Source organism: Malania oleifera, chromosome 7 (assembly GCF_029873635.1).
Source record: "Malania oleifera isolate guangnan ecotype guangnan chromosome 7, ASM2987363v1, whole genome shotgun sequence".
Lineage (NCBI taxonomy): Eukaryota > Viridiplantae > Streptophyta > Magnoliopsida > Santalales > Ximeniaceae > Malania > Malania oleifera.
The window spans coordinates 101,234,688-101,260,482 of NC_080423.1; the positions used below are offsets into that span (position 1 = coordinate 101,234,688).

General features: G+C 37.6%; 1 protein-coding gene across 1 annotated transcript in view; it reads right to left on the minus strand.

Moving 5' to 3' along the window:
* Positions 1-25,795, minus strand: part of LOC131160062 (uncharacterized) — a 60,146-nt gene that overhangs the window by 7,934 nt on the left and 26,417 nt on the right. Inside the window, exons 13-16 of the mRNA XM_058115377.1 lie at positions 21,496-21,710; positions 7,448-7,666; positions 6,007-6,193; positions 2,201-2,451 (exon numbers count right to left, since the gene is read on the minus strand). Of these exons, the coding sequence (XP_057971360.1) occupies positions 2,201-2,451; positions 6,007-6,193; positions 7,448-7,666; positions 21,496-21,710 (872 nt within the window). The remainder of the gene's footprint in view (positions 1-2,200; positions 2,452-6,006; positions 6,194-7,447; positions 7,667-21,495; positions 21,711-25,795) is intronic.

The following is a 25,795-nucleotide window of genomic DNA, read 5'->3' on the forward strand; positions in this document are numbered from 1 at the left end:
TTTGGATAGTTATATTATTTATAAAGAACAAGCAAATCGTTCAAAAGACCAAAATACCCTTAATAAAAAAAATAATATGTAAAAATTAAAAGAAAACGAAAGAACTCTAATCCTTTTCATGCTTTGCCACTGCTAGCCCATGGGTAAGGACCAGCCAGTCTTATACCATGTAAATGGACTAAGGCCCTCCGTCTGCCGGTACTAACCCACACCTTTGCTGCAATAGAACATAGGGGAAGAATGCTTAGCCTAGCCAAGCCATCAAAACAAACACAATACTAGAACGATGTTCAACTAGTTTGAACCTACATAATTGAAGGGAAAGAGACATCTATAGAGAACAAAATGATGGGATTTTAAGAAATAACAGTTCACCAGATGAGCATAATTGAAATATGGACAATGGCAAGAAAAGGGGGCAAAAGATGAAAACATGGAAAAGATGAGTATATGTGAAACGACAGGAATGGAAACAATAAACTGATTAAGATGATTTGACCATGTGCATTGAAGAGCAATAGGATGAATTAAGAACTAGACACGGTTAAGGTTGAAAGTTGGTTTTTGGCGGGGGGGCGGAGGGGGGCGGGGGGTGGGAGGTGGGAGGTGGGGGGGTTTAGATTTTGAACTTTATTATCTCCCTGTCCCAACCCACCAGCCCTTGGGGACAACTTGTTTTGGAAACGTTGTTTGTACAGAAAATAAAAGATGTCAAACTTCCTATCCATGGGAATAGAGTACCCTTCCAATAGATAGCAAAGGTTTTTTTTTTCTTTATTTTTTTCAGTTTTCTGCTTTTTATTTTTTTTGGGAGAACTGTGGAGTGTGCATAGTTGTCAAATCAAGATTCAAATCAACAACAACAACAAAAAAACCAAGCCTTAAGTCCCACTAGGTAGGGTCGGCTATATGAATCCTTTTCCGTCAATTTATGCGATCATGAACCATTTCTTTTGATAGATTCAGGGCTATTAAATCCTTACTCACTATCTCCTTCCAAGTTATTTTAGGTCTACCCCTACCCCTTCTATTGTCCCCCACGATAACTAACTCACTTTTCCTCACTGGCGCACTATGCGGCCTACGTTGCAAGTGTCCATACCATATGAGTCGTCTCTTCCTTATCTTACCTTCGATAGGAGCTACACCTAACTTTGCAGCCTACGTTGCAAGTGTCCATACCATATGAGTCGTCTCTCCTTTATCTTACCTTCTATAGGAGTTGCACCTAACTTACCACAAATATGTTCATTCTTTAATTTATCATTCGGTGTTATACCACTTATCCATCTAAGCATTCTTATCTTGGCAATTTTTACTTTTTGGATTTTTTTTCTTCATCGCCCAACATTCTGATCCATATAGAATTCAATCAAATAGTAAGATTTGGTACAATTTCCAAAATCAATTTTAAATGATGTGCATATATTGATATATAAACAACAAGAAAAATGGTAAAGTACACAAATTTTGAAAATTAAAACAACCATGTTTCATGTGTGTACTTTCCCTAAGCAAATGAAAACTAAGAGAAAGAGTCAAGAAATATTAATTAAAAAAAATAACTTTATGCTATTTAAGTGAAGGAATCAAGAAAAAATAATAAAAAATTGAACTTTTTGTGTTTGTCAACAATTAAAAAAAAAAAATTTCATGTATGTTCTTTCACAAACTAAATAGAAAAATATGATAATAACTTAACAAACTACCACAAAAACCAACTCTTGAATCTTAATAACACAAAGGATCATGAGTACCACCTTAGCCATTGAGTGTTCTTTCCCTTCTTAATAGCTGAATAGTATACTCCTAGAGTAAAGAATGATTTTGTGAAGGCAATACAAGATGTGAAATTTTATTTCTTCTCTTTTTTAGCACAAAAATTATCATAGACAAAGAATGGAAGGTATTAGTGTAAAAACAAAAGCAAGAAAAAAGAAAGAAATGTTATTTTGGGGGCTTTAAACTAGTCAGGTTTGTCAGGATATGATAGGTCTAGAATCATGTGAATCGATAGATTCGGCAATGAATCAGTAGGTTTTAGATTCTTTAGTAAGATTCGAATTGATTTGGTGTGGAGTTGATACAAATCATATGAATCGAATCAAGAATCATAAGATTCTAACTATGAGGCTGTGGGGGAACGAGCTTATTAATATTTACCACAAGATTCTTGAAACATAGTCAAGACATCAATTACCTATCTATCAGCCAAAGAACTCCATCTCTAACTCCCACCACAACAAGAGGTCCCACTGGACGTTTCTGCTCAGAAGGAAAACGAGTAACTGCAACTGACACCCCTCCACCACCAACAGCGACTTCATTAACTTTTCTTTCTTCGAACTCTTTCATTATTGCTGAATCATCCCCATCAACTTTAGACTGTTTGGGCAATGTCAAAAATGGTGGCACAGAAGGAGCATGCTGAAAAGAAGCTAACCTCACTACCTGACAGAAAATAAAAGATTCAACTAAGATTTCATATCTATACACACACACACACACACACATATATAAATATGTATAAACAATATATACATAAACCAGAGGCATTGTTTCATTAGTCAGATAAATGATATGATTCAAAAATGGAAAAAATTAGTTCATCCAAAAAAAACTGAAAATGTTTCTCATGCATAATAAAACAGCGAGATAAGAATTAGTCAGGCAATTGCATCATTTTTTATGAGTGCACAATCAATCCAGATCGAAACGCTTATTCATGTTCATGTTCTCTACACTTCTAGGCAGGTACATTATTCCAGAAGTCACTGAACTTGCACCTCAAATGTATTTCATGAAAGTTTAATTTTTCCCATTTCAGTCGTCAACCTCTTAAGTATATCAAATTTTCCCATTTCAGTTATGAACCTCTTCAAGTTTATCAATCAGGCATTTCCATCACAATCTGTTAATAAAACATTAGAATGAGTTATTTTAATGGTCATTGTTCTTAATCCTGCACACGTCGGAAATTTCAATTGTTTTTCTCCCGTCATTAAATTTTTTGAAAACCTTGTATAGAAAATAAATTTTGTCAAGAATAGAAAAGAGATGCAACGAAGAGTGTAAGATGTTCTAAAAAAATAAAATAAAAAGAAGATTTTGCTTAAAACAATTTCGTGCATTCCATTAAATGTTGCTTATGAAGCATAGCAAACTACCCATATCATTTGGAAGGCTAAGGTTCCTTCAAGGATTCAGACCTTCATCTGGACAATGAGACAGGACAAGATTAATATACATGACATGGTACAGATAAGAAGGCCCTACATATCTCTCAGTCCCAACAGTGCTTGATGCGTGGCGACTCCAATGAAACGAATGCTCACTTTTTTCCATTGTAAAGTGGCATTATATCTTTTGAATGCTCTCATCTCGATGAAGCTTTGGTGGAGCCTGGAACATAAGGGATCTCTTGCTAGTGGGTTATTGGGATTTTGGTTCAGGCAGAAAGAGCTGTGTTTTATGGAACAGAGCAGTTTTGGCTATCATTGGACTCTGTCATGAGAGGAAGGCAAGAACTTTTAAGGGGCGCTTAACTTGTCCATGTTCATTATGGGATAGAGTGGTGTTCTTGGCCACTTTTAATGGCTATTTATGAATGCATAACGGACCTAGTGGTGTCCAAGAATGGTCAGAAAGCAAATAATAAAATGCAAAATATATTTAAGCATTAAAGTCGACGATGAAATAAAGAAAAAAGGAAATCCATACCAAAATCCTGTTTTATATAATAAACACAAGTTAAAGACTAAAATATCATTTACCTGTAAACAATGTGGCTCCCAGGAGCCCACTAAACATGAGCAGAGAAAAAAAGCAAGCACCACGTGTGCTTCGTCCTTTAATCACATTTGGGCTCATTAAACCCTAGAAATTGCAGAACCAATATTGAGCAACAGTGATGGTACTTGGTAGTGCTTCTCAACTATGCAATAATGATGGTTGATGGACACCCAAATGATTCCATGATTGGTAGAGAATGGTAATTTTATTTTGAAGGCGTAATGGACAAGAGTGAGTTTGTTTCTTGGGTTTAATAATTGGCCACAGGACTTGCTTGGGAACGTCTCTTAAGATGATCGAAGATGGTATTGACACATTTAATGGAAATCCATGTATCCAGCAATCACAGAAAACAAGTTGACATCGAGCAGTGGTAAAGATAGGCTGATAGCTATGGAGAAGTTGTAAATGTACAATCAAGCAGTCATATAATCCTAGCTTACCAAACAATCAAGATCATATATAGAATATAAAATTGCTACGACTGTGATCACGGTAGGATTGTATGTTCAGACCCAAAAACAAAGTGATAGATTGTAAGATCCTACAATAAATTTATATTTTTAATGCTTTACTAAATTGCTTGAAGTACACACTTGGTGTGTGTTCTATACAACTTGCACTAGAGATGGACAACTTGCACATTTATTGGTGGTGATCTGACTGTGAATTGTGAATATGAGCTTTTGATAGAATGAGATAACCATGAGTATAGGCGACAATAGATATATCTTTTGAAAAATATTTATCACTTACCAAAAAAAAAATTAAAAATTTAATGACTAAAATAGAATATGTAAATGAATAAATGTGCAGGATTGCGATAGAATTAAATAACGAGTCCATTATCTGCTAGCCTGCTACCTAAGTGCCATTATTTTCATTAATGGATCTGGAAACAAGGATCAAATTTATCATACTTATACAAGCTCAATGACTGAAATGGGAGGAAGTACAGTTGCATGATCTGGTAAAGAAAATTGAAAGTTTAAAAAACTGAGGTCTTAGATGCTTCTAAATTTTAGAATGCTGATTATTCCTGGCTGCAAGAAGTTTGTTTTAATTGTTATTTATTTAGTTTTTTATTTATTTTAATAAGCAAAGAATATTATTAAAACAAGAAAGAAGAAATATACATAAAGAAGCATAAGGCATCCTCCAAACAAAAAGAAAAAAAAAGGCATGGACAAGGAAATGCAATTACATCATAAGGATAAAACATCAAAGATTTGGTGTCATGCAAATGGTTCTTTTAAGGGTGTTCCCCTAGACAACAGACAGCTAGATTGGATTGTGTTGCTTCACTAGCATTGAACTGTGGATATTTTTCTTCATTTTTTTCCCTTTTCTTTTGTCATTTTCCTGGTGCTGTTGGAGAATGCCTTGTTCTCCATGTTGTACTCCATTCCTTAATTTACCTATAATTTTTATTTTGTTTGTTTATCCCCCAAAAAAAAAATCAATGGCATAAAAAACCATTTGTCAAACACCAAAATGACACAAGAAAAACCACCCTGCTCCAAAACAATTAACCAGAGAAATAAAACTCTTGAAGATTCTGGCATTCACTCAAACCAAATACACCAATGAAGCGCAAAGACCCCACTCATCCAAATAGCCTCCCTCCTTCCAAAACCCCTAAATAAAAGAAGACATAGGCTCTCCAAACAGATGGTGGACAAATCAAGTGCCCCAGAAAAAACCCCAAAGAAATCAATCACATACTCGAGAGAAGGGACCATGCAAAACAAACAAAAAATGAGAACAAGTCTCCCTTCCTATAATTAAGTGCACACACACATAAGAAGACGGTACCGCATTTGGTCTTCTCCTCTGAAACAAATTAGTAGTATTGACTCCATTTAAGACTGCATTCCAAGAATCCAAGTGAAGAAAGTCTTATTCATACAATGACAGCAGGTTACTAATAGAAATGTGTTTACATTCACAACAAATTCTATTTCATCCTTCGGTCTTACATTGGCTTCTATATTCTGTATGAAATTACTCCAGGAAGGTTTTCATACTGCATTTAGTAATAGCAAACTATTTTTTTAATTGGTTTAGTCAGGAAACCATAATTGGAACCCTATAAAATTGTATCAGACTTCTCCAGAAAGCCAGAGGAAAAAAATTAGAATTGATATTTTAAACTAAACCAGTGAATTTTGAGCAGAAAAAAAATTAAATGATAAAAAAAATTAATATTTCAACCTGTAGCATTGGGGGCCTCAGTGTTATCCGTTCATGCTTAACAGTTGTTGGACCATCAACAGCGATTAAAGCTAGCTCTCCATGCTCAGCAACAGACTTTGCCTGTGCCTCTTTCAATCTCATCTCTTCTTTCATCTTTCTTGTTTCTATATCAATAGGTGCAACTCCAGCATCCACAAAAACACATCTGAAGAAGATAACATGACAAAGAGATAATTTAGAAAGGCCAAAGGACAATCAACAATGTTTTAGTAAAATGAAAAAGATAATTGCTTATGGTGTTAGGCAAGGGAGGAAGGTTGGGTGGATAAGTGGGTTAGAGAAGCTTTAAGGAGAAGCCTACTTCCTCATACAGATATCAAACCAGGGTCTGGTTTGTGTTTTAAATGATTCTCAACTCTTCGTACCTAACTTAAACAGAGTAAAATACTCAACTAACCATTTAATGACTGTTGATGTTTCACATGTATTTCAATTTACTAGCTATCTCATTAATAATTTGACAGAAAAATATAGCATTGCACGAACAGAGTTTCAGAACTAAAGACTACAGCTGAATGTCACTTACCTTAGGTTCATTTCACCACTGTTCAGAAGTTGTAGAACTCACTAGACTGGCCATGATTGATTTTTGCCATGGCGATTAAACAAAAATTCTAACAATTTGGTCAGAAGCTTCAGTCAAAAGATTTAGAAATATTTGAAGATTTCCTAATGTTTAAAACAATTTCTACATTTTAATTTATTAAATTTCAAAAAAGCAACCACTTTCAACATAACCATATTTTTTATGATTACAGAATTATGTTTTTTATCTAAAATATGCCATGCCAACGTCCAGTTTCTACATCATATGGAAACAAATGCTAAATTCCAACAACGGAGAACTAGACAGCAAGTTCTCAGAGATTAAAACACAATTTCAATAATCTATGGCCCGTCTTTTCCTTCTTTAATTCTTTTTAACTATGTTTTTTGCAATAATGGCATAGCTTACAAGTTCAGTTCCTAATTAATAAATTCTAACATACATTATTATTCCCTTCCATTTAGCACTGCATCTGCTTAAGTTTGACATTTCACTGTTTCAGTTCAAGGCACATATAAAGGTTGAGCCTTAAAGAGAACACAAAATTTGAAATCTGGGATGAACCAAGCTCTAGGCCACATCCTTTGCCCAGATTTATGTAGCAATTTGACAATGACAGTTCAGACAATAGCCATTTATTTGCTAGGAATGATAACATAAGGATAGATCTATATATAGATTCAGCTATGCCCCTCCTCCCTCTTCTTCTTACTCCTTTACTTATTTCTTCATCCTCAATTATAATCTCACACTAAACCCCATAAGTCAACTACAACTTTGCTGAACGAGAAATACAAGCATTAAAAATCTGATTCATTAAGGAGATAAAGCTAAGGTATGGATTAATCTTACTCAATCGTAGTTGGTGTAGCAACAAACAGCTGTCGCCGATGCCAAACAGCACCAGTTGCATAGGGAATTGCAACATCTCCCAAGTACCTAAACTGAGGACGTAACGAAGATATTACTACGTAATGTTGATAGGCAAAAGCACAATACTCAACAGTCTGGTCCCATGCAGTCCACTCGGGCTGGGGAAGAAGACCACCCACTGGTTGAAAATTTTCCCAGCTGCACATCACATTTTAATTAAATATAACAAATCAAAATGAAACTGAACAAGAAAAAGAAATGAGATGAGAAATATTAACAAGTAAGAAAACATTGAAGCATAAAAAAAAAAATATATGAAACCAGGGCACCTGGTGGAATTTTACAACAAACAAGTACATAGAAAGATGAGTATAAAGATGAGTTGAGGTTGACTCTTCAAGCCTTCCATGTAGGAGAGCCAAGTAAGGTCTAGTTTGAGTTCAACAAATCAGGCTCTAACTTTAGGACCTAAGTTGAGTATAATCTGCAGCTTTAGCTTACCATCTGAGGCCCAAGCCTTTACTAAATGTATCTTTGATTAAACGAGATGACCAATCTTCTTTATATATTAAAGATCCATCAAAGAAGACAAACATCACACTTCTTTTAATCAGTAAAAAGGATAAATTCATTAAAGGACACCAAGGGAATGTCACCGAAATACAACTGCATGAGAAGCAGCAGCAAGTACATGTATGTGATCCACAGTATACAAATAAGACAGCCAGCATGGAAGATTTTTTTTCATATAGCAAAAGAAATATATTAAGAAAGAGAATAGAGAAAGTTACAAGCTAGGCGAGGGCAAGAGATCTTCCAAGCCGGGAAAAAAAACAAAAAATAAATAAAAACCTAGAAAAATAAATAAAAAACAAACAAACAAAAAACCAAATCAACCCTAATTATTAAAAAATAAAAATAAAAAAAATAAATAAATAAAACCTCTTTAATCCATTCCCTTCATAATTGATAGAGCTTTGATGCCTTGCTAATTCCCGCCGACCTTTATTTGATTTATTCTTAGCTCCATCCAGTCAAATTTCATTCCTTGCATGATCAGCCATCCACAATCCCATTCTATCCAAAAGATTTTGAACAGCAACATCCTGCTCACTAATCTTCACCACAGGAGTAGGCAGTACCATCCAAATCCTTACACTGATTACTCACAGCAACATTCTGCTCACTAAACTTCCCCATAGGAAGAGGAAATATGCCATCCTTACACTGACTACTCACAACCAAAGTCTCACCCAACTCCCCCTCCTCAAAGATTAAAACATCCACTAAACCTTCAAGCAGAGAAGGGAGCCTATAAGAAATATCACCCAACGCATCCGAAGAGTTGGACCCATATTCCATATTTTCATGAATCTCTTCCAATAATAAACCACTATCACAAGAAAACTCACTATCAAATTCACCATCCTTTTCTGAGACATACTCCCATTTTTTCTCCCTCTGAATTTGATTCAAACTTTTATCCATATATCAACCTTAGTCCAGTTTTGAGATTCCTCAACATAAAAATTCCCAGCATCATCTATTATTTTAAAAAAATTTCCTCCTCATGAGTTTGAATTCATACAATTGATTACAAGCATATTTTTCTTATCTTTCCCCTCCTTCCTTGCTGCGACGCTTGCATACCTTTGAAACCACAGCCATCTTACTTTCATTTTCATTAAAATTCCCAGAAATATATATCTCTTGACACGAACCATTATTAAGACTCCTAATCTGTTCTCCAGCTGATTGAATTTCCCGATGCACCCGAGAGATTCCCCCCTTTGTTTCTTCGAGAGAATTTTCCCTTCTCAAACCAAGACACCCATCGTCCTCACATTTATCCCTTAAATCTTCTTGGCATTCTCTACTGCATAGATTTCCCCTAAAATAAGCCCCCATGGCCCTTGTTATAATGTTGATGAGACCCATGAACTATAGCACCAGGCTCCTGGGCTTTGAAAACAGCATTCAGAAAAATGGGCCTGGTCATTAGAGTGGAAGGAATTCAACTTTTTCCCTGTAAATACTTGTGCATTTTGTTCCAATCATAATCCCCACGGCACTGTGAAATTCACACATCTCCTAAAAGCATCTACATCCTCACTTCTACAAAAACCAGAATTAAATGATCAATGAATCCTTCACCAACTATGAACAAACTCAATGCTCTCACAATAAACTAAAAAGCTTAATTCCAAATATTCTAAAACAAAGGCACAATGCAAAAACAGATGAGAAGCTGTTTCTAAATTTTTAAAACACAATGGCCATGTGTCAGGAGAAAGTGCCTCAAAAGTCTCCTAGTCTGCATCACATTGTGGGTGTTAACTCTATTAAGAACAGCGAACCAAATAAAAGCCTTGATCTTTGAAGGAATTTTGGCCTTCCAAACACTTTTATAGAACAATAAGGGCACATTATCACTAGTCAAATGATCAAAAAATATTTGCAAGAAAACCCCGATAAATATAAGGACCACAAACAACTATCCCTCCTAAAGGAAGGAAGACAATTCTCCATCAACACTAACTAATAAGAAAGCTCCCCCACCTCCCTATCATTAAGAGTCCTACAAACGATAAGCAAGAAATAACATCATTATACCTTGAAGACAAATGATAGACAAGGATATGAACAATGCAGTATTACCCACCAAAATATCTTCCCAGAAATGAATTCAAGAACAAATTTAGCAAGAGGATTTTTTTTTTTTTTTTTTTTTTGGCGTGGTAAGGGGAGTTTAAATCTGAGAAATACACCACAAAAGCTTTATGAAGAACATATAGTTTAGAAATTAGCATCCCACCCATTCACAGGCAAGCAAATTTTACTTCAAATAATTCTATGCCAAAGAGAGGACTCCTCTAAAGGAAACAAACATAACCATTTAGCCATAAGAGTGCTGCTTTTAGACCCCAACTTTCCAAGACCCAAACCCTGATCCTGCTTAGACCTACATGCAAATTCCAACCAAATAAATGATCTCTCTTCTTTCCAAACCCAGACCAAAGAACATCTCTTACAATTTTCTCAAGATTTCTAGCTATCCCCATTGGAGGCCTAAAAATAGATGAATATAAAGAGGGATACTAACAAGATAAGCCTAAATAAGAGTAATACGGCCTATAGCTAAAATAACACACCTTTCCGCCCATCCAAACCTTTAGGCACCCTTTCCACCACTAGATCCCAAAACCCCACCAATCTATGATTGGCACCCAAGCAGAGCCCTAAATAAGACAAGAACCAGCCCAGAATACCACAACCTGGTAACAAAGTCATCAACTCCAGCCCAGAATACCACAACCCAGAAACAAAGTCATCAACTAACCCTGCTGCACATGGAGATAGACCACGAAAAATAAAAGGAGAGAGAAAGAGAGAACAAAAAGACTAAGTGGATTGAATAAGATGACAAGATAAGCAAGGTGTTGAATATCATTGCCAACAACTTGAGTGGATAGATTCCATTTGGCTTTGTTGGATGTTTAGGATGGTTAATATGTTAGTAGCATGTGGTATGTTTGACTTTATCTGGCTATGTGGGATGCTATGGATGTATAAGAAGTTAGCATTAATGTTGAGATGGTACTCTTCTACACTAATTTTATTATTTTATTCCATATGATGAGATAACAGATTCAACTGTATAGATGGATGAGGACATTTTATATGTCGCGGCAATATACCATAACATACAAAAATATGAATAGGACAAATTAAAATGAATATAGATTGTACCTCATGCCTGATTGGACATTCTTATACTAAAGAGCTCCAAGGTGGCTGAAGGTATTTTTTTCTTATTTGCACCCATGTTACAAAAAGAGGATGGCTTGTGAATACTTGACCTGTTACTATACAGTAAAAAATGGTAACATTCTTACAAACCATAGGCCAAAATGAACATTATGCGGTTATGAAGCATAGGTTTCCACATTCACTATTATATTATTCATGTTTAATCCTGCATACGTGGATTATAGGCCCATTGTGGTCTGCCCCTTCCCCAGACCCCGCATATGCAGGAGCTTTGTGCACCGGGCTGCCCTTTTTTATGTTTAATCCTGCAAAGTGTTAAATGCAAGACTAGCAAAATAGATGATAGTGTCTACAAACATTTGACAGAAATCCAAATGTTCCAGACAGAAGGCTTCTTTCGAAGTATTCAATGTATTTAATATTTATTTTACCTAACATGTTTATTTATCTAAGTTAAAATTTCATTCATATATTTGACTTGATGGACATAGTGATTGGTGCATTGAATGGAACTTTAGTACATGCAGTTGTCTCGACAAAGAAACAAATGATCTATTGGGGGGGGGTGGGTCAAAATGTCCCATCCATTTGAGATTTTAACATGGTGTTTGCAAGGAGCACATGAAACAAGGGCACTACAAGATACAACAACAAAATCAAGCCTTGAGTCCCACTAGGTGGGGTCGACTATATGAATCCTTTTCCGCCAATTCATGTGATCATGGACCATTTCTTTTGACAGATTCAGGGATATTAAATCCTTACTCACCATCTCCTCCCAAGTTATTTTAGGTCTACCCCTACCCCTTCTACTACCCCCCACAGTAACTAGCTCACTCTTCCTCACTGGTGCACTATGTGGCCTACGTTGCAAGTGTTCATACCATTTGAGTCGTCCCTCCCTTATCTTATCTTCTAAATCAATTGGCCTCACATTTCCCTTCATGGTATGTATTTCCAACATTTACTTTAAAAAAGCCATAGCAAAGATTGAATATTAATTTCCAATTCACTTGTTACTTTTTTTTAATTATTGTGGAATAGATAAATATTATCATTGTCATGCCACCATGCACACAAACAAAGACACGTGAAATCATGGCACCTTTTCACATTGTAGGTTGGGAGATTTTTGTCAACGCTATATAAAATCTGAGGAAAGGTTTAACCATGCTCACAAGGTTCCAATATTGAGGAGGACGGCTCCTTTAAACATTAATGTTCTACAGGATATAGTGATTGCTTTTCACACACTGATCAACTACTTGAAAGGCCCCAGATAAAGAAGATGAAGGCGATAACAAAGCACATGGCCCATTAGTAAGTAATTTGCATGAAGAATTTGCATTTCAATTAGTGCAAAATAAGAGCAAAGTAACCGTATGAGATGGTACCCTATGGTAAATTTATTTTTAACTTCAATGCGTAAGATCCCAGCCCCACCCCGCCGCCCCCCTTTGCAACTCTGCATTATGGCCCAGCACTGCAGACGGGCAGGACAGCCCCTACTTCCTGGCATTTTTTGGTTCTGATCCAGAGAGCACACAATTTAAGGAACAGGTCTCCGATTGGGTGTTATGGAAGGTGAAATTGGCTAGGCAAACTATTGGGGCATCTTTTGAGGGGTTTGAAGATAGGTCTTTGAGATTGTTTGAGGATATTGAAAAAAAGAGAAGGGAGGAGTCACAACCCAACAGGAAATTGGACACAAACAGGGAGCTAAAATGTCTGGAAGTTCAGTTAATTATAATAAATTGGGAGGTTGTACAGACTTGGAAGAGGCAAGAAGCAGCCAGGGTTGCATGGTTAAATAATGTTAAGGAAAATCCTCACTTAGAATATGAAGGGGCTGAACAACAAATCCAAAAGAAGTGTAATAAGGTCCTTTCTCAAGGAATGGTGAGACGTGATATTGTTTGTTTACAGGTGACCAAAGCGGAAAATATGGATCTTCTTTTACTCAGAGATCTTTGGGGATGGGAGACCCGCAGATGGGTGTTTCCCTTGGTGCTGTGGGAAACACTGCAGGCATCCTTGTTATGTGGAATCTCAATGTGGTGGAGATGCTGGATCATTCCATCAACTCCTTTTCAGTCTCATGTTTGCTCAAAAACCTAGATGACAATTTTCTTTGGACTCTCACCAGATTTTATAGCCCAGGTGAAGGACCCCATAGACTTTTTTTTGGGCAAAGCTCTTGAAAATTAAAAGTCGTTGGAACACTCCTTGGGTTATCAATATTCGGTGGAGATTTCAACATGGTGCTTTTTCCCCATGAAAGAAGTGAGGGCAAAGTGGAGAACAGTTGCATGAGAGAGTTTTTGAACTTCATTAATGTGAATGCCCTCATCAACCTTCCACTCATGGTAGGAATTTTTACTTGGTCCAACACGAGAAAGCCACCTTCTTTCTCAAGGATTGACAAATTCCTTATCTCTGCAAATTGGTATTCACTACTCCAAAAGCACTCATGGACTCCTTCCCAAGCCCAAATTGGATCACTTCCCTATTCTTATTGACATGGGATGTGTCAAATAGGGACCAACCCTTTTTCGCTTTTGAGAACATGTAGTTAAAGCCCAACAGTTTCAAAGATCTCATTAAGTAATGGTGGTCCTCTCTTTAGGTTAAGGGGAATGCTAGCTTTGTGCTAACATCAAAACTAAAGGGGTTAAAAGAAAAGCTCAAGGTATGGAATAAGAGCACCTATGGAAAAAAGGGTACCTTTGAAGAAGGAATTGTCAAAGATCATTAGCCTTGAAGAGATCACCTTATTGCTCAAGGAAGGTGATCGAAACACTAAATTTTCCCACCAGAGTGTGAATGCTCACCGTAGGCTAAACACCATTTTGAACATTGAAATCAAAGAGAACACTTAGGTTAAGGAAGAGGAAATCAAAGGGGCATTTGAGAGTTTTAGAAAGCCCTTTACTTCAAGATTCGTTGTGCAGGAAATTAATTAAATCGCTTAGCCTCTTTACCATGGAGTGTCTAAAGAGACCCTTTGAAGAAGCTAAAATCCTCCGTGCTATTAGAGATTGCAATGGTGACAAAGCACCTAGCCCAAATGGTTTCTCCTTATCCTTTTTTCCAACCTAATTGGGACACCCTCAAATAGAACCTTATTGGCACTTGAGGACTTCTTTAGATGAGGTAGATTCGTGCGCAACATTGATGCCACATTTCTTACTCTAATTCCGAAGAAACCTAGGGCTTTTAAGATCAAGGACTTTCATCCAATCAGCCTAGTGGGGAGTATGTATAACATTCTTGCTAATGTCCTTGCTAAGAGGATCAAAAAAGCCATTCCGTAAGTTATCGAGCATCACCAACATACCTTTGTGACCAAAAGACAGATCACGGATGCATAAATCATGCTAATGAGGTGGTGGATACCTATCAAAGAGAGGAGAAGTTGTATGGCGTGTAAGCTAAATACGAAGAAAGCTTTTGATCACTTCAACTGGACTTTCTACTCTATCTTCTTAGAAAGATGGGTTTCGGGGAGCGTTGGTTCAATTGAATTGCCCATTGCACAAGTACTCCAAGATTCTTAGTGTTCATAAATGGGTGCCCCTCTGACTTCTTTGGCTCCTCCAGAGATCTGAGACAAAGGGATCCTTTGTCTCAAGAACTAAGCCTCATGTTGGAAAAAGCCATTGATAGAGAACCCCTTAAAGGTCTTTGGGTCAAGGAAGATCTTTAGAGGTCTCTCACCTTTTATTTGCAAATGACACCATCATTTTTTGTGAGGATGACCCTCCATACATTCTAAATTTGCATTGCATTTTGGTAGCATTCGAGGTTGTTTTAGGTTGAAACTTGAAAGTTAATCTCAAAAAAATTAAAATTATTCCCATCAGCAACCGTTCAAGAGGATCTCTCCTTGCAGGTCTATTGGGGTGCAAATTAGGATCCTTCCTCATCCGCTACCTCGGGTTACCTCTTGGAGCCAAACTTAAAGATAAAGCAGTCTGGGACCCCATCATTGAGAACTTCAAGAAAAAGCTAGCAAAATGGAAAAGTAATTTTTTGACAATAGGAGGAAGACTAACTCTTACTAAAAGCACCTTAACAAACCTTCCAATTCACTTCATGTCACTCCTCCCACTCCAATTTCTGTCGCCAAAAATTGGAAGAGATCCAAAGGACGTTCCTTCAAGGGTAGAATTCAAATTCCACTATGTCAATGGGGCTTCAACCAATCAGCTCAGGAAGCTTGGGTTTAAAGTCCCTTCACATCTTCAATAAAGCCCTTCTTGGAAAATGGTTATGGAGATCCTTGACTGAGAAAGATCTCCTTTGGTGAAAAATTGTTGCAATAAAATATGGTCTTGAGCACAATGGGTGGATCTCCCAAGCTAGCAAAGGACCACACGGCACAAGGGTGTCGAATTACATTAGGAAAGGTTGGATAACTTTTTCTTCTTTATTAGATCTCAAGTGGGGGTGGATACAACATTTATTTTTGGCATGATGTGCGGAGTTATCTAGAGGTACTTCGTGTCTCATTTCTAGTCATTTACAACATAACTCGCAATAAATATGCTCGCAATAGTCAGCAACTTCAAGCATCAATTCAAGGATTTTTCTAGAATATCCCCTTTCATAGAAATGTGGAGGATTGGGAACGTCACCAGCTCACTAATTTCTACAATCATCTTCACAAGATCCAACCTCAAAATAGTCATGACCCTCCTGTTTAGTCCTTGGACAAGAAGGGGGTCTTCACTGTCATATCGATTTACAGAAAAATTTTAATCCGAGAGTCGAACAACATTCAACCCCCTTGGTCCGAATTATGGAAGACAGCTGCCCCTACTAAAATTTGCCTTTTTTCCTGTGAAGCATCTCATAGCAAGCTCTTGACCTTTGACAACTTGCAAAGAAGGTGGTTCTCCATTGCCAACAAATGTGCTCTTTGCATGGCTAAGGCAAAATCAATCGACCATATCATTCTCCATTGTCCCTAGACTATAAATCTTTGGAAAGTCTCTTTGACTCTTATTAGACAACAATGGGTTACCACTAGAGCTGTTGGAGGGGAACGCTGGGCCTAGAGAGGGACTCGGGCAACAAAGGACAAGAAGGAAGGCTTTATTTCTTATTCCTCTCGCAATTTTCTTGTGGTAAGGAAAAAGAATGAGTTTTCAAAAATTCAATCTCAATGTTTCAGTTAGCAAAGAGCAATGGTTTACTGCAGTTACTAGTTGGCATAGTGGACTTGTAGCAAATGAGTTTAATGTAATTTTTTTTATTTTTGTGACACCCGTTAGGGTGGTTGATTTTTTGCACTTTGCATTGGCATCCCCTTAATGCCCTTTTAGTATATACTTCCTTTACTTAGCAAAAAATTATATATATATATATACACACACACACACACTTAATGTTAGATAAAGTATTTTTATTTATTAGGATTATTGCCTTTTGATAATTTTATGATAAACTTGATCTGGTTGAATTGCTAAATTTAAAATAATAAATATTAATTATGTCTAACAATGAATTACAATGTTTTAAAAGGCGAGGCATAAGCCTTAAGGCGTTGGGGCAAAAGCTTTTTGAGAAATTTTTTTTTAGATTAAATATGTAAATAAATTACATATATTTTAAAAATACATAAAAAATGAAGAAAACCACAAATATGATGTAATTAATATATATATATATATATATATATATATATATATATATAGTTAGAATACCTCCTTACCCAAAAGCTTAAGTTATTATGTTGAGGGCCAACAACGGATCTCAAGATTTAACACTCACCCCCATGTGCAACGCGATAGCGCGTGGAGTGTGAAACAATACCCATGATGGGGAATACAATAATTTTTTTTAAACACCACACATAAACACAAGCAACAAGACTTGAACCCAAGACCCCTTGGTAAGTAGCTCTGATACCTTGTTAGATTAACACTTTACCTAAAAGCTTAAGTTGTTAAGTTGTAGGCCAACAATGTATCTCAAGTTTTAACATATATACGAGCTGCAAACTACTTGTTGGCCATTCAAAAATCCTGAATTCATTATGTAAATCATGACTAGAGTTAGTTATAACATCAAAAAGTTCAAACTATTGTCAAGATCTAAGATACAACTCTCAAGTCCCAATTATTTTGGAAAACTTGAGGTTCAATTGTTCTAAAAATCAACTCATATTATGACATTCCTTTTGTATAAACATTGGAGTTTAAATTTCTAGCTAAATCTAACTTGAAAATCACACCCCCACAATGCATAGGCCGCAACCAAAAGGGTAGAAATGGCAAGTTTTGTACGAATGCATAAGCCTCAACATGTAATGTGTGCCTTCTTCAGATTTGGTATTTTAGTTGAGGCAAAGCATTTTAGGAGCCTCAATTGAGACTTTTAAAAACATCGATGAATTATGCTGTTTATGTTATGAATTTATAATTATCATGCAAAAAATATGACCTAAGAAACATTAATTCTGTTAAAAGAAGGAAACAAAATTCATTTATCCAAACATCATTTCTTTTATTTGTCCACTTACCTCTTCATTTTTACCAAAAAGTTTGGCACTAAAGAGTTCAGAGGGTTAAAATCAGAAAACCACACGTCTAAATGCTTGTAACCATACTGCTAAAATAATTCAACATTCAGATTCTGTTTCTGGCTCAATAATTCAAATTTGAATTCAAAGTTTTGAACTTGACACTTAATTTTATGTTTTAAACAAAAGACACCTAAGATCCCAGCCTCAATTTAAAGGATATTCAAATAAAAGCCCCCTTAGAAACAACCACATTGGTTGCAAAGCCCTCAACTTGAAGACCAGACCACCACAATGTGATAAGATTTTTAAGCCATATGTTTTTAAAGCAAAAGGGAGTTGCGCCTAAAGGACTCCTGCAGTACCAAAAAAAAATAGAGAAGTTATCAAATGAAGACCTAGGGAGAAGCTCTTGAGTGATGTCAGGGTAATGCTCTCCTAGTCCATACTATTAAGAATCAGTCAATCTTCAAGAAGGGGTCCCCCAAGAATGGGAGCAAGCAAAGGATACAGACACAAGGAGGAGGCTAATAAGGGCATTCACATTCAAGAAATGGAGTTCTCTTATAATAGCATTTTCCGTAGTCCCCCCTCCCCTACTTCTTTCATAAACAAAAAGCACCATATTGAAATGGCACCCATTAGCCCAAGTAGCATCCAACCTTGCTCCAATGCTAAAAGGCTCATTCCATAGAAGTTGTCTAAAAGATTCTTCTCAACCCCCCCCCCCCCTTCCCCCAGCCGTAAAACCAACACCCTGCATGACCCATAAATACCTGAGAAAAGCCAAGTGAATTTGTCTTCCACATTCTTGAATAAGCAAGTGACATTAAAAATCTCAATTTCACTGTCAACCAGGTTGACTACATCTCTTTCCAAATAACAAAAATTATGTCTGCACAAACATTAACCACAAGATAAGCCCATGGCAATTCTTGACTCCTCGCACAATGCAGATAATTTCCTGTCAATAGCCTCCATCATGGTTTCCTCAGTGATGTTGCTTTTCCAGTTTTTTGGACCCCCCATCTTTTTCCAGCCCACTATTTATTTCCTTTTTCTTAGTGCTACTCATGTTTGTTTTAAAGCATGCCTTATTTTCTACATCTACACTCCATTTACTATTTCCTCAAAGAAACTGAAAGCTATTTCTTAAAAGATGCCAAATGGTACTTCAATAGCCTAACTCACCATCTTGATTTTCACCCAATTAGAGATAAGCTCCTTAAATTGTTTACTGTAACTGTCCAAAGATTGTAACTCTTCAAGGCCTGGTAATGTCAATGGGATTGCATTCCGAAATAGCATTATCATTGGTTGGGACAATGGTTAGATTATGAAAGAAACTCAGACCCAGACCAATGAATGGGGTAGAAATAATAATGAATATTACAGTCTCTTCCGGATTCATTGAAGGGTCCGTCAGTTGTCTTCTTCACCCAGATTCTCTTCTACGCAGACTCGGTTCCTTTGTTATCTGCAGATTCGTCTACATGAACAAGGTTAATGGCCGGATAAGATTCTTGGTTAGGGCTCATCGAGCATTCAAGTCCTTCAGCTGCAGCATAAAAGGATGAGCCTGGCTTCAAAATGGTTCTGGGCCCTGATATGTGCTTGATGTGCAGCAAACCCAATGAAACAAATGCATACCTCTTCCTTCACTGCAGGAGGGAATCCGTCTTTGGAGTGCTCTATTTTCTTGTTTTGGTGAAGCTTGGGTGCCACCTTGACAGTGTGCAAATTTTTGCTTGTGAGATAATGGCGTTCCAGCATGGGCAGGAAGGGAGGAGCCTTATGGAGTAGTGCAGTTTTTGCTATTTTGTGGACCTTTTGGATTGAGGAATGCAAGAACTTTCAAGGATTGCACAACCTCTTCTAGTATGTTATGGGATAGAGTAGTGTTCTTGGCCTTTCTCTGGCCCCATTCTTTCTCAGTTTTTTGGGGTTTGTCATTGCTAGATCTTGTTTGAGATTGGAGGGCAGCAGAATTGTAATTTACTGTCTTTCTCCAGTTGTTCACTTGATCTTTGGAGGACATCTTGTTCTCCTCTTATAGTACTCAGTTATATTTCTTATCCCAAAAAAAAAACAAAAAAAGTTCTCGGCTCTCACACACGAAAGAGCCCTTGTCCTTGAAAGGAAAAATCAAAAGGTTTTACACCAGAGAAGCCTGGCAAAGTCCCTTGTTTAGAGCCCAGCCCAGTACAAAGATCCTTAAAAGTTCTTGGCACATTGTACTTATTGGCCTGTCTTACATTCAAGTTCGCCCTTTAAAGAAATGCAATGAGATAAATTAAACATAATTTCAGTTGGCCTAAGGGTTGGTTTTGTTGTTTGTTGTTGTTGTTGTTGTCAGTCATCCAGACGGTAAACACAACTTCATCCTGATTGGATGTACATGAAAGACTTAGCTCGTAAAGGAAGGACATTTTCGGCCTTGCATTGACCTTAGGCTGAGGTTCAATAATGGTACTGGCCTTAGGCTGAGGTTCTATAATGGTACAAGGCCAATCCCACCTAGCCAAAATTAAGTGACCGCATTTCACTCCATTTTATAACCATGGCATAAAGCAACTTTGAGGCTGTAGCAACTTGATGATTACGACTTCATGCATTATCACTAAAATTTAACTATTAGACAAGGACTTTACCTAGAAGCCTAAGGGGCAGTTTGGTATTGCTGTCAAAAATTAGAAAAACAAAAGCCAGAAAGAGAAGCTAAAAACTAGAAACCAGCAACATATTTGGTTAACATTTATAAATCTAATACAAATTAAAAACTTAATTAAAAAAATGTTCATTTTAATCTTTAAATCAAAATATAATAAAAATATACTTAAAAAATAAAATTACAAATAATACATATTTAAAAAAATACTATAATAAAAACAAAATTTATTATAATTATTTTATTTAATTGTTCTACTTTCAAATTTTACTCTACAACAAAACTTTTATTGGACATGACAATTGAAAAATAGTAAAAGTATTTTGTAATTGGCTTTACTAATATTTTTTAAAATTTATGTATATTTTTCTTTTAATTACATTCAAATTCATATGATCATTTAATTTTGATTTTAATTTAAAAGTGTATAAAATGAGTAATTTAATCCAAAAAAAAAAATATTTCTAGATGTTAAAATTTCTGGCAATAGATTGCCAAAACAACTGAAAACCATAAAATCTAATTTTCAGTTTTTTGACAAACAACTGAAAAATCAATAACAGAAACTAAAAACTGACAACGAAAACAAACACGTTTTTATAATTTATTTTTTTCACTGTGGAGAAAAAAAAATAGAAAATAGAAAACAACAACGATAACATCCAGGCCCTAAGCTGTTAGGTGCTAGGCCAACAATGTATATCAAGCTTTAACACTCCCCCACATGTGCAGCCCAACAGCAGGTGGAGAGATAAACACATGACAAATAACACCCATTATAGCAAATAAATAGTTTTTTGAACACCACAAAATAAACACAGGCAACAAGACTAGAACTCAGGACCTCCTGACACCATGTTAGACAACCACTTTACCTAAAAGCTTAAGTTGTTAGGTTCTAGGCCAACAATGTATATCAAGCTTTAACATTAACAAACATGGGATGACATGAAACATTAAAAAATTTCAGAGCCAAAATCACATGTAGTTCCAAACTAGTTTCTGAAAATCATGAAATAAAACTAAAACCAGCAGCCTACATTAAACAGCTATTCTTCTAACCTGTATAACTGAAAGTTTTGAGGTGCTGCTTCACTAGGAGATTTTTGAGAAGAAAAGCCATCATCAATAGTGGTAAAGGATGAATGACCACTGATTCCAAATCCTGATAACGGCATAGACTGAATTGCCGATATAGCTGTTGCCGCAGCAGGGCTAATCCTCCTAGATGTTCGGTACGCGATACCAAGTAGTGAACCCCCATACAAACCAATTACCTAGAAGCAATAATGTAGGCATCAGAAAGAAACCCCTAATACTACTAGGAAAAAACCATGACAATCACAATCAAAATCCAGAAGTTCAACAGAAAAAACCATTAGGGTTGAACATGTAATACTTTATACTTGTAGCAATCAACATAGCAGTAAGAAAAGAGAGGCAGATATATTTTACTATTTAATCAATGCATCTAGATTATTAACAATTAAATATATATATATATATATGCATTTAAAAAATAAATAAATAAAAGCTTTCATACAACTACATTTTATTCATGAAAAAATCACCCCTAATGGAACTAGTTTTGGGACTTGTTTCATGAAGATTTCCGAGTAGTTTGGTTGTCAATGCCCGTTGTCACAAGCTAAGCTTGTTCAGGGCATTATGCTTGCCTGTGACCTCTTATCTCATGTGCTTAGGATGGGTTTCCATCATGTAAATACTAGTGTAGGGTTATTTTCCAGTATTTATTTCATTGTAAGCCAAATAAGACAGTATGACTCCTCAGTCACTTTGATGTTTCCTAGTGCCAGAGTGAGAATAGCCCAGAAAGCTCTTTAGGGGAGGGTGAGTGTTCATCAATCATTGTAAAACTCACTAGCAATTGTCAACGTGCTTAGTCTACTTGCCTCCCTCGCTAAGTACAACATGTCAACGGAGGATTTGTTAATGAATTAAGTTTGCTTCAATGTTTACTACTTGCTTACCACGGCTTTCATGAATTGATTATTGTTTCCGCTGCTATCTAAATGAATGTTAATGAAAGTGCTTCGTGGATGAATGTTGGTAAACGATAGGCTGGCTAGTTAAGCAAGAGTACTTTAGCTAGCGCCGCACGGCCCTTCACAACGGTGTGAAAATAGTCGAACCGTGACATTTGGTATCAGAGCCAAGTCGATGACACTTGGTGAGAGCCCAAGGTTGAGTTGCTACGTGAATTCGATTGCCTTCGTTGTTGGATTTGGGAAGCTTTGGTAAGTGACCATGGCACCAAACAACACTAAAAGAATTAGTGCACTGGAAGCACAGGTTGAAGAGACAACCAACAATATGGCCAATGAGATGGCCCAACTAAGGGGACTTGTTGATGAAGTGATGGGATCACAACAGCATCAAGCAAATTTGACAAGTGAAATGTCAGAGGACTTTCACCACACTGTAGAAACTTTGCAGACCCGGATGGCAGATTTGGATGCAAAGATGAATATGATGGTTCTTGCTATGGGGAACTCCAACACTTCAGAAGTTAGCAAGACCAAGGTGCCAGAACCCAGGACGTATGGGGGTGCCCGAGATGCCAAGGAGTTAGAGAACTTCTTGTTTGATGTGGAGCAGTAGTTTCGCGTTGTGAGGATGGCCTTAGAACAGGCAAAGGTGGATACTGCAACCATGTACTTGGTTGGTGATGCCAAACTATGGTAGCGTACCAAGTACAGAGAAATTGAAAATGGAAGTTGTGTAATTAATAGTTGGGCAGACTTGAAGAGAGAGCTCAAGGCCCAATTCTTTCCTGAAAATGTTGAGTATAATGTAAGGAGAAAACTGAGAGATCTCAAGCATACGGGGTCAATTAGCAAATATGTGAAACAATTTTCTGCTTTAATGTTGGATATTCGGGATATGTCGGAGAAGGACAAGTTGTTCTATTTTCTAGAGGGGATGAAACCGTGGGCAAGAACAGAACTTCATAGGCAAAAGGTTGAAGACTTGTCAACTGCACAAGCGGTTACAGAACGCTTGACTGACTACGTTGGTGATAATACCGCTTCGTCCAAACGATTTGGCGGAGAGGGAAACAATGGAAAGTCTTTCAAGAATGGCAAACCCAAGAGTGGGGGAGCAGACTCTAAATCATCAACCTCAAAGGAAGCTTCCTCGTCTCAAGGGTTCAACACACGCAATGGAAAGGGGAAGAATAAAATTTTGTGCTACTTGTGTAGTGGACCTCATAGAGTTTTTGAGTGCCCTCACAAAGCATCACTTACTGCTTTACAGGCTTCCATTGCAAAGTAGGCAGTGGAAGACGAAGAGGAAGAGGATGATGCCCCGAGGGTGGGTTCAGTGCGGCTGGTGAACACATTGGAAAAGTAGGCAAAAACACCGAAAGTTACACGAGCAAAAGGGTTAATGTTTGTGGACTTGAGGATAAATGGGAAGAGTACTCGAGCTATGGTGGATACGGGGGCTACTCATAATTTTGTTTCGCAGTTGGAAGCATGGAGACTCAACTTATCCTTAGAGAATGATACAGGACGCATGAAAGCAGTTAACTTTGTAGCCCAACCTACTCTAGGAGTAGCCAAGCAAGTGGCTGTAAAGCTTGGACAGTGGGAAGGTCATGCAAATTTCACAGCGGTGCCATTGGATGACTTTCCAGTCATTCTAGGAATGGAGTTCCTAAGGGGGACGAGGGCAATGCTGATGCCTTCGCATGGTTCCTTGTGTCTGATGGGAGATCACTCGTGCATGGTGCAAGTCGTTGCAACGAAAGGAGACGACGAGAAGTCCTTTTCAGCCATACAACTCAATGAGGGATTGGGTCAGGGTGAGCAGACACGTCTAACCACGGTGGTGGTAGACAAAGAAGTAGGCCAAGAGCTGGAGCCTACGACCATCCAAACGGTGTTGGATGAGTACAAGAAGGTGTTGCCGGATAAGCTGCCTCACAATTTGCCTTCACGACGGACTATAGAGCATAAAATCGAGTTGTTATCAGGAGTGAAACCACCTGCTAAAGGGCCATGTCGGATTGCGCCTCTTGAGATAGTAGAGTTGGGGAGATAGCTTGATGAATTGGAAGCGGGATGTGTTCGCCCTTCCAAAACACCGTTGGGAGCATCGGTGTTGTTTCAGAGGAAACATGAAAAGCATCTACGGAAGGTGTTTGACAGGCTGAGGGGTAACAGTCTGGATGTGAAGAAGGAGAATTTCTCTTTCGCTCGACGGAGCAACAAATTCCTTGGTCAAGTGGTTGAACAAGGTCGTATACGGAGGGGTATGGAGAAGGTAAGGATGATTCAAGAACGGAAGATCCCCACGACAGTGAAGGAGTTGTGTTCCTTTCTTGGCCTTACTAAATATTGCAAGAAGTTCGTTGAGGGGTATTCGCGGAGAATGACTCTAATGACAGGACTACTAGGGAGGTATTATTGGCCGCACACGCGGGATGATGTGGTTGATTATACCAAAATTTGTCTCACTTGCCAACAAGACAAGGGGGAGCGGAAGAAGTATAATACTTTCATGGCCGCACCAAAGTACTGTTTGGCAGAGGAGACGACACAATTGTTCCTTGTGACTATTATGGGATATTGGGGTTTTCCCCAAGTTATTATTTGTGACCAAGATTTAATGTTCACTGACAACTTCTTGACAGAGTTTTTCAGGATATTCAGGTCACATATTGACATCTCTTCGAGTTATCACCGACAGACAGACGGACAGATGAAGAGATTTAGAGAGCTGCTAGATGAGTACTTGAGCCATTTTGTCAATGACAACCAGAAGAATGGCGTGCAACAACTTGATGTGGCTCCGTTCTGTGGCAATGCCTAAAGGCGCTCAACAACCAACAAGAGCCCTATTGAGCTTGTTACAGGCCAGCTGCTGTTGTTACCTCACACAGTGGGCGAGCCGTACGGACAAAAGAGTCCCAAGGTGTGCATCTTCCCCAGAGAATGGAGACTGAATGCAAAGTTTGCCCAAGCCTATCTGGAGAAAGCTTCTAAGCAGATGAAGAAGTGGGTAGATCAGGAGAGAAGACCGCAGTTTCATGTCAGCTGCCTCAAGCCATTCAACGCCAACACCAACGACCTGAGCAGAAGTCAGTCAAACAGCGCAGAGTCGAAGACAGTGCAACTTGACAGACATGAAGTTGAAGAGATCCTTGCAGATAGAAAGTTCATATTCTCAAGGAAGAAGCGGCAGAAGTTCCTAGTGAAGTGAAAGTGCCTTGATGACAAAGAAATCCGCTGGATTTCTGCGGAAGATTTGAAGCAACTTGTGGACAAATTTGAAGTGTACCTATCACCAAAAGTCTACGAGGACGTCAACCGCATAAGTGGGGGAGAATGTCACA